Genomic DNA, 9479 nt, shown 5'->3' on the forward strand with positions numbered 1-9479 from the left:
ATTTAGCAACGTTAAATCGATTTAAACCTGCACCCGTCCACACAGTGAAGCCCTTTATTTCGACTTAAAGGGCTCTTAAAATCGATTTCCTTACTCCACCCCTGACAAGTGGATTAGCGCTTAAATCGACGTTCCCAGCTCGAATTTGGGGTACTGTGGACACAATTCGAAGGTATTGGCCTCCGGGAGCTATCCCAGAGTGCTCCATTCTGACCGCTCTGGACAGCACTCTCAACTCAGATGCACTGGCCAGGTAGACAGGAAAAGAACCGCGAACTTTTGAATCTCATTTCCTGTTTGGCCAGCGTGGCAAGCTGCAGGTGACCATGCAGAGCTCATCAGCACAGGTGACCATGATGGAGTCCCAGAATCGCAAAAGAGCTCCAGCATGGACCGAACGGGAGGTACGGGATCTGATCGCTGTTTGGGGAGAGGAATCTGTGCTATCAGAACTCCGTTCCAGTTTTCGAAATGCCAAAACCTTTGTGAAAATCTCCCAGGGCATGAAGGACAGAGGCCATAACAGGGACCCGAAGCAGTGCCGCGTGAAACTGAAGGAGCTGAGGCAAGCCTACCAGAAAACCAGAGAGGCGAACAGCCGCTCTGGGTCAGAGCCCCAAACATGCCGCTTCTATGATGAGCTGCATGCCATTTTAGGGGGTTCAGCCACCACTACCCCAGCCGTGTTGTTTGACTCCTTCAATGGAGATGGAGGCAATACGGAAGCAGGTTTTGGGGACGAAGAAGATGAGGAGGAGGAGGAGGTTGTAGATAGCTCACAGCAAGCAAGCGGAGAAACCGGTTTTCCCGACAGCCAGGAACTGTTTCTCACCCTAGACCTGGAGCCAGTACCCCCGGAACCCACCCAAGGCTGCCTCCTGGACCCAGCAGGCGGAGAAGGGACCTCTGGTGAGTGTACCTTTTAAAATGCTATACATGGTTTAAAAGCAAGCATGTGAAAGGATTACTTTGCCCTGGCATTTGCGGTTCTCCTAGATGTAGTCCTAAAGCCTTTGCAAAAGGTTTCTGGGGAGGGCAGCCTTATTTCGTCCTTCATGGTAGGACACTTTATCACTCCAGGCCAGTAACACATACTCGGGAATCACTGTAGAACAAAGCATTGCAGTGTATGTTTGCTGGCATTCAACCAAAATCCGTTCTTTCTCTCTCTGTGTTATCCTCAGGAGAGTGAGATATAATTCATGGTCACCTGGTTGAAATAGGGTGCTTTTCTTCAGGGACACTCAGTATAGCCCATTCCTGCTGGGCTGTTTGCCTGTGGCTGAACAGAAATGTTCCCCGCTGTTAGCCACAGGGAGGGGGGAAGGTTGAGGGGGTAGTCACGCGGTGGGAGGAGGCAAAATGCGACCTTGTAACGAAAGCACATGTGCTATGTATGTAATGTTAACAGCAAGGTTTACCCTGAAAGAGTGTAGCGACTGTTTTATAAAATGTGTCTTTTTAAATACCGCTGTCCCTTTTTTTTTCTCCACCAGCTGCATGTGTTTCAATGATCACAGGATCTTCTCCTTCCCAGAGGCTAGTGAAGCTTAGAAAGAAAAAAAAACGCACTCGAGATGAAATGTTCTCCGAGCTAATGCTGTCCTCCCACACTGACAGAGCACAGACGAATGCGTGGAGGCAAATAATGTCAGAGTGCAGGAAAACACAAAATGACCGGGAGGAGAGGTGGAGGGCTGAAGAGAGTAAGTGGCGGGCTGAAGAGAGTAAGTGGCGGGCTGAAGACAGGGCTGAAGCTCAAATGTGGCGGCAGCGTGATGAGAGGAGGCAGGATTCAATGCTGAGGCTGCTGCAGGACCAAACCAGAATGCTCCAGTGTATGGTTGAGCTGCAGCAAAGGCAGCTGGAGCACAGACTGCCACTGCTGCCCCTCTGTAACCAACCGCCCTCCTCCCCAAGTTCCATAGCCTCCATACCCAGACGCCCAAGAACGCGGTGGGGGGGCCTCCGGCCAACCAGCCACTCCACAACAGAGGATTGCCCAAAAAAAAGAAGGCTGTCATTCAATAAATTTTAAAGTTGTAAACTTTTAAAGTGCTGTGCTTAAAGTGCTGTGTGGCATTTTGCTTCCCTCCTCCACCACCCCTCCTGGGATACCTTGGTAGTCATCTCCCTATTTGTGTGATGAATGAATAACGAATGCATGACTGTGAAGCAGCAATGACTTTATTGCCTCTGCAAGCGGTGATTAAAGGGAGGAGGGGAGGGTGGTTAGCTTACAGGGAAGTAGAGTGAACCAAGGGGCGGGGGGTTTCATCAAGGAGAAACAAACAGAACTTTCACACTGTAGCCTGGCCAGTCATGAAACGGATTTTCAAAGCTTCTCTGATGCGTACCGCGCCCTCCTGAGCTCTTCTAACCGCCCTGGTGTCTGGCTGCGCGTAACCAGCAGCCAGGCGATTTGCCTCAATCTCCCACCCCGCCATAAACGTCTCCCCCTTACTCTCACAGATATTGTGGAGCACACAGCAAGCAGTAATAACAGTGGGAATATTGGTTTCGCTGAGGTCTAAGCGAGTCAATAAACTGCGCCAGCGCGCCTTTAAACGTCCAAATGCACATTCTACCACCATTCTGCACTTGCTCAGCCTGTAGTTGAACAGCTCCTGACCACTGTCCAGGCTGCCTGTGTACGGCTTCATGAGCCATGGCATTAAGGGGTAGGCTGGGTCCCCAAGGATACATATAGGCATTTCAACATCCCCAACAGTTATTTTCTGGTCTGGGAAGAAAGTCCCTTCCTGCAGCTTTTGAAACAGACCAGAGTTCCTGAAGATGCGAGCGTCATGCACCTTTCCCGGCCATCCCACGTTGATGTTGGTGAAACGTCCCTTGTGATCCACCAGAGCTTGCAGCACTATTGAAAAGTACCCCTTGCGGTTTATGTACTCGCCGGCTTGGTGCTCTGGTGCCAAGATAGGGATATGGGTTCCGTCTATAGCCCCACCACAGTTACGGAATCCCATTGCAGCAAAGCCATCCACTATGACCTGCACATTTCCCAGGGTCACTACCCTTGATATCAGCAGATCTTTGATTGCGTGAGCTACTTGCATCACAGCAGCCCCCACAGTAGATTTGCCCACTCCAAATTGATTCCCAACTGACCGGTAGCTGTCTGGCGTTGCAAGCTTCCACAGGGCTATCGCCACTCGCTTCTCAACTGTGAGGGCTGCTCTCATCCTGGTATTCATGCGCTTCAGGGCAGGGGAAAGCAAGTCACAAAGTTCCATGAAAGTGCCCTTACGCATGCGAAAGTTTCGCAGCCACTGGGAATCGTCCCAGACCTGCAACACTATGCGGTCCCACCAGTCTGTGCTTGTTTTCCGAGCCCAGAATCGGCGTTCCACAGCATGAACCTGCCCCATTAGCACCATGATGCATGCATTGGCAGGGCCCATGCTTTCAGAGAAATCTGTGTCCATGTCCTGATCACTCACGGGACCGCGCTGACGTCGCCTCCTCGCCCGGTATCGCGTTGCCATGTTCTGGTGCTGCATATACTGCTGGATAATGCGTGTGGTGGTTGATGTGCTCCTAATTGCCAAAATGAGCTCAGCGGCCTCCATGCTTGCCTTGGTATGGCGTCCGCACAGAAAAAAGGCGCGGAACGATTGTCTGCCGTTGCTCTGACGGAGGGAGGGGCGACTGACGACACGGCTTACAGGGTTGGCTTCAGGGAGCTAAAATCAACAAAGGGTGTGCCTGTACATCAAGGAGTATTTCAGGCAGGACTGCACGGAGGGTTCCAATAAGAAATGGTGCACCAAAGTTATCGTTGTTATTGGAACAAGGAGGTTAGCCTGGCCTCTGATTGATACATGGCTAGATTAACCTCGCTGCGCCTTCTCTGTGACTGACTGCAGTGTGATCTAGACAGGGGAGGAGGAAAATGAGTACAAAACAAATCTGGTCTATGTCTTGTTCTGACCCACTCCATCTATCCTTTACATCTTTGGCTGGCAGCAGACAAAAAAGGCGCGAAATGATTGTCTGCCCTTGCTTTCATGGGTGGAGGGAGGGTGGGAACGGGGTCCTGACGATATGTACCCAGAACCACCCGCGACAATGTTTTAGCCCCATCAGGCATTGGGATATCAACCCAGAATTCCAATGGGCAGCGGAGACTGTGGGAACTGTGGGATAGCTACCCACAGTGCAACGCTCCAGAAGTCGACGCTTGCCTCGGTACTGTGGAAGCGCTCCGCCGAGTTAATGCACTTAATGCACTTAGAGCATTTTCTGTGGGGACACACACACTCGAATATATAAAACCGATTTCAAAAAAAGCGACTTCTATAAATTCGACCTAATTTCGTAGTGTAGACATACCCAGAGCTTTGTTATGGTAAGTGTGCTTGTAGTGGGGTGGCTGCACCACTCCAAGGTAAAAGGGATTAAGAGCAGCTGAGGGAGGCTGGCGAGATAGTTGGCCCCAGATGTGGCTGGCTTAATCCGGCTACAGCTGGCCTGGATAAAAGGGCTGTGGGGCCAGGAGATAGAGAAGTCTTACCCTAGCCCTGCAGTGGGAAGGGCTAGCTGCATGGAAGCAATGGATGTGAAGCAGAACAGAGCAGTGCTGGGGAAAAGGGTGAGAGGAGCTGGGGAGCTCCAGCCTGACAACTCCCCAGGCTTAGGCCTTGGTTAAGGCCTAAAGAGGTACCGGGGCTGCAGAGGTGTAGTCCAGGGTTAGGCAGAGGCAGCTGGTCCAACCCCCTTGCCAATGATGAGTGACCATTACAGACTGCAGTCTGCCCCAGTGAAAGGGGACTAGATGATGACTGGCAGAAGCCATTGAGGCAAGGTGGGTGTAGAGGGTTGGGGGTTCCCCTGGGAGGGGAGACCTAGTATGTGGGGGTACTGCTGGGGCAGAACCCTGAAGTAAAGGGGCACTGTGATCCAGAGGCAGGTGAGACACTGCCAGCAGAGGTCGCTCCGGAGCTGGAGTTCAGCTTAGTCCCAAGATGACCAGCAGGAGGCGCTGCACCCATAAGTCCTGACCTCACTACAGTGCTACACGCAGCGTCACTCTTGCGTTCCTAAAGACCTACTTTTGGTCTATCCTCCATGCTGCTCTCCAGCTCACTTTTCCTGCCTCTGCACTTCCTGATGCAGACAGGCTGTGTTCACAGTTCTGTGGCTCTCTAGATCATTATTGTAACAGTAAGGCAAGGCCTCAGATGTTCCTGCTCCAAAACCAAAGGTGCCTATAACAGGAGGATCAGCAGGATCTGGACCCATAGAGGTGCCTATAACAGGAGTCAAAGGCTAATCTGTTAGCAGTGCACTGTTGAGCAATTTGATTCCATCCAGTGGGGGGATATGTTGTGTGCACAGTTAATTATAAACGGCAGGTAGCAGCACATATAGGTAAGGTTGCCAAACATTTCCCATTATAAAGCCTTGGTTTTGGTTCTTATCACTGGGCCAGACTCTAACAGTTTGGGCTGAAATTTCCCATGCCAGATGTCTGCCTCAGGTTGATCATGTTTTTTGTTTTGTGTGTGTGGGTTGTTTTTTTTTGTTTGTTTGTTTGGTTTTTTTTTTTAAGTTTCAGCTAAAATGGTTCAGTTATTTCCAAGACCAAGGTTAGGAGAAAATACATTATTTTACCCATGGTAAAAGTAAAAAATACAACTGAAACAGAGACTCAGATTTGGCAGAGGCGCTGCCCTGGTGTCTTTTGACGTCCCCATGAAAGGTGGCCAAATTTTGGCCAAGTTCTGAGCCTCTGCTAAATCTAGTTCAGCAGCTAAAATCTCTGAAGATTGTTTGAACTGAGCATGCTCCACCCTCTCCCAGATCCTGTGTGCCAGCGGAATGACACATCTAGCATCCCCTGAGAATGATTGAGCAAGCTGTATCCTGAGGCTGCAGCAGCTAAGTGGGACTCCATGCAATTGCTTCTCCTGGCCACAGGAACTGAGAGCAGGGAGTCTGTTTGTCCTGGGCTCTCGATGCTCTCCCCTGGCAGCAAGGCGGAGAAGGAGAAAGCCACCTGACTGGCACACAGAGGGGGGAAGAATGGGGCAGGAGATTGCAGGGTCTGGAGGGTGGGGATGAGCAGAGTGGGAGGGGGACAGGAGCTGGTGGAAGGATGGATGGTAGTAGGGGGAGAGGTATATAGGTGCAGAGATGGGGATGGTAAGAGCTGGGGTGTGGGATATGTGAACAGGAGCAGAAGGGGTGGAGGCAGAAGTTGTGGGGGGGGGTGGGGATAGGGGTGTGGGGGGGTGTAGCAGGCATCTGCTGCCCCATGACAGATGCCCTGGGGCATCCTGCCCTATGAAACTCTCCTCGTGGAACAGGGGACCAGCAAGAGAGAGAGGCCTCCCAGGGTCGGCTATTGGTGGAACCAGTGAGTCTTGATCTTCCAGTGGCTAGAAGGGCAGGGACAAAAGGACTGGCTGCTGCTTTCAAATGCCAGTCGTGGGTGATGCTGTGGCAGGGGAGGGAAGCTGGGTCTTTTCTAAAGTCTTAGGAACTCACCCTGATCCGGTGCCCAGCTCTGATGGTATTTGGGTTGGATCAGGGTCTGCAAATGCCTGGTGCACCCAATAACACTCCTGTCCACCACCAGCTCCTGCCTCCCTGATCTGCATTTTGGAATTTAATGCCCATGTGAAGTGTTACCTTAATTTTATGGAAAATAATTCAGCTTGCTCCATGGGATGCTTGGCTCAGGCAAACCTGTAACAAGGAGTGGGAGCTCAGGTAGATAGGTGGGAGGGGGAACCAGGCTGATGGGTCTACAGTCTCTAAAGCACATTTCCCTCCTGAACCTCCATTTGAACCCAGGCTTCCTGACTCTGTATGTTCCTGTTCCTGTGGCAGAGGCAAATCACCTAAACCAAAATGTTAACAAGTGGCCACTAGTTGTGTACCGCTTGTTTTCTGGGTGTTCAAGGTGAGATGGCCATGCAGATGTTGAGCACTCACAGCTGAAGTCTGGGAACGGAGCTTTGGACATCTAAAGTGCAATAAAAATGTGAGCTAGTCTGAAGACTCAGGCCCATGGTGTCTCCAGTTGGTCACCAACAATTAGTGGCCACTGTTGACATTTTTTACCTTTACTGTTTCAATTGCCCAGCCTTAAAATGGAAATAATAAAACCACCTAATCACAAAGGAATGTTGTAAAGATAAATTCATTAATGTTTGGGGAGCACTCAGACACTATTGTGAAAGCACCATACAATTGCCCAGGAGGAACTTAATAATTCTGTATTCATTGCAGGATTTGGATGGCATGTGGGCCACAAAATGAATGAGGAGGATTAAAAGAAATATTGAAGAATTCCTCATTCACTGATGGTGGCAGGGGTCCTGTGGAGGAAGTGGTATGGGATCGTGTCATTAAAAACTGTATCATCATGTGTATGTACACAGGTTCTGAATTAAGGTGACACCAGCAGCTTAATTCTGGCATTTCCTAACTTTTGATTGCTGAAATATGAAACCTTAGTGTTCTTTTAACATAGCATTTTGGGGATGTAATTATATGGCTCACAGCATTCCAGGTGCGTATAGCACGCTACAGAGACAGTGAAGGCCTGGTCCATGCTTTAAGAAGCTGCAGTCGAAGGGAGGTGCAGCAAAAGGTGATGCAAGGAGGACAGTTGACATTGGGCCAGGGTCACTGTGAGAAAGAAGAAGAGTTTGGAGGTGGGATTCAGGTTGTGTGGTGGACAGGCCCAGGGATTAGCCATCAACTACCAATGATGAGCAGCATTATGAACCTCCAGAGAGGCCAGAGACAAGCTAGACGACCCCTCCTTGCCCCTGCAGGGAAGAGCTGCCTTTCACTGAGCTTGTCCATTGGTATGGCTTGCTCTTTCCTAACTTGGCCCTCATTTTACAGAGATCTTCCAGGGGCGTCTGGGGGCATCTGAAAGCAGGACAGTGAAACTGATGGAGAGGCTCCTCTGAGGGTACATCTACACTGCAGCTGCAACAATGCTTCTTAGCTTGAGCAGACAGACACACTCCCTCTGCTCGGGCTAGCTGTAACTGGGGGAAGCACAGGTGGGGCTTGGGCTAGCCACCAGCCTCCAATGAAGCTGGACCAGTGAATACTCAGGTAGTTAGCCTGAGCTACTGCCCATGTTACCCCCCGATATGCAGCTAGAGCAGAGTTAGTGTGTGTCTGCCAACCTGAGCTGGCCGCACGCTCCCAGCTGCAGTGGTGGCTCCCTGGTGCACTCATGCGCCTGCCTTGTTCTGAATCACACTGTTATCGTTACCCTTCCTGGGAGCTGCTTCTGGGTATCCCAGCTCTTTGCAGCTAGAGGGCTCGGTGCTGGCTGTTTTCACAGATGAAGGGCTTGGGAGTGAAGGGCTGATTGCCTCCTTGAGCCCAGCAGCTCTGAAGTTCTGCTTTGTGCAGTGTGACACATGGCCTGAGTCTTCTCTTACTCCCAGCAGTGTAAATCAGACCAGCCTAGAACCAACGTGGTGGGAGAGGAGACTCTTACCCTTCCGTGACTGTAGCAGGGCAGAGTCCACATGGGCATGGGAGAGAGGACCCATGGCAGGGCGGGACCATCCCTTCCCCTAAAGTAGTGGTTCTCAACCTATTTACCATTGTGGGCCGCATCCAATACTACCTGTATGGCCCTGAGAAGGTCATATGGGCCGCAGCTCTGTGCTGATTGGGCTGCAAGCAGCCCAAGGGCCACAGGTTGGGAACCACTGCCTGAAGGAAGGGCAGGGGCACCTGTGCAGCAGGGATGTAGCTGCCTTATAGTCTATAGCAGGTAGGTGTGTTCAGGGTTAAGTGTCAAATCTACTGGCCCCTCTTTGGAGCCCCCCAGAAGCTCGCCCTCCCCTGCACTTTAGTGGTGGCCACAGGAGGCTGCTGACTGCAGTTATGTGGCTTCTTTGCAGGGGAAGAGCAAGGCCCTGGGTGGCCAAGCAGGGTGGGGATTTACCCTGGGAACATTAGTTAATTCATGAACCACCATGTAACTGGTGAGCTGGGTCTGGTGGTATACAGAGGAAAACTGAGGCAGAGAGTGGGACGTGCCCCAGGGCCATGCTCCCAGTTTGTAGCAAAGGTGGAGTTAGACTCCAGGCATTCCTGGCCAGCAGGCCTGTGTGCAGACTGCCAGCCCAGATATCTTCCCCGTGATCGAGCAGATATACCATGGGGCAGCGCAGACAGGGGCTCTCGTCCTGGCTTTACCATTGGCCGCTGGGAGATGGGGCATGGTTCTGCCCCTCCGTGTGCCTCAGTTTCCTGCCTCTTAAATGCCACCGCCCTCCCTTGCAGGGGGGTCCAGCTGGAGCTGACCAGCCCTGCAGCCAGCCGGGGTCGGGAGGGGTTCTCGCCTGGCAAAGCCGGGCGCTGGTACCCCCTCTGCCGCAGGCGGCCAGGCGAGCTCTGCCCCTTTAAGCGCCGGCTGCTTTGCCTGGCTCTGCCCCCTCGCTGACAGCACCAGCCACACGCCCGTGCGCGGA

General features: G+C 51.8%; 1 protein-coding gene across 1 annotated transcript; it reads left to right on the forward strand.

Moving 5' to 3' along the window:
* LOC140918009 (uncharacterized) lies at positions 1-2038 on the forward strand. The gene is made up of 2 exons (XM_073361536.1): positions 1-909; positions 1497-2038. The coding sequence occupies exons 1-2, from the start codon at positions 327-329 to the stop codon at positions 2036-2038; spliced, it is 1125 nt and encodes a 374-aa protein (XP_073217637.1). The 5' UTR covers positions 1-326.
* The last annotated feature ends 7441 nt before the right edge of the window (positions 2039-9479 follow it).

The sequence above is a fragment of the Lepidochelys kempii genome, chromosome 10 (assembly GCF_965140265.1).
Source record: "Lepidochelys kempii isolate rLepKem1 chromosome 10, rLepKem1.hap2, whole genome shotgun sequence".
NCBI lineage: Eukaryota > Metazoa > Chordata > Testudines > Cheloniidae > Lepidochelys > Lepidochelys kempii.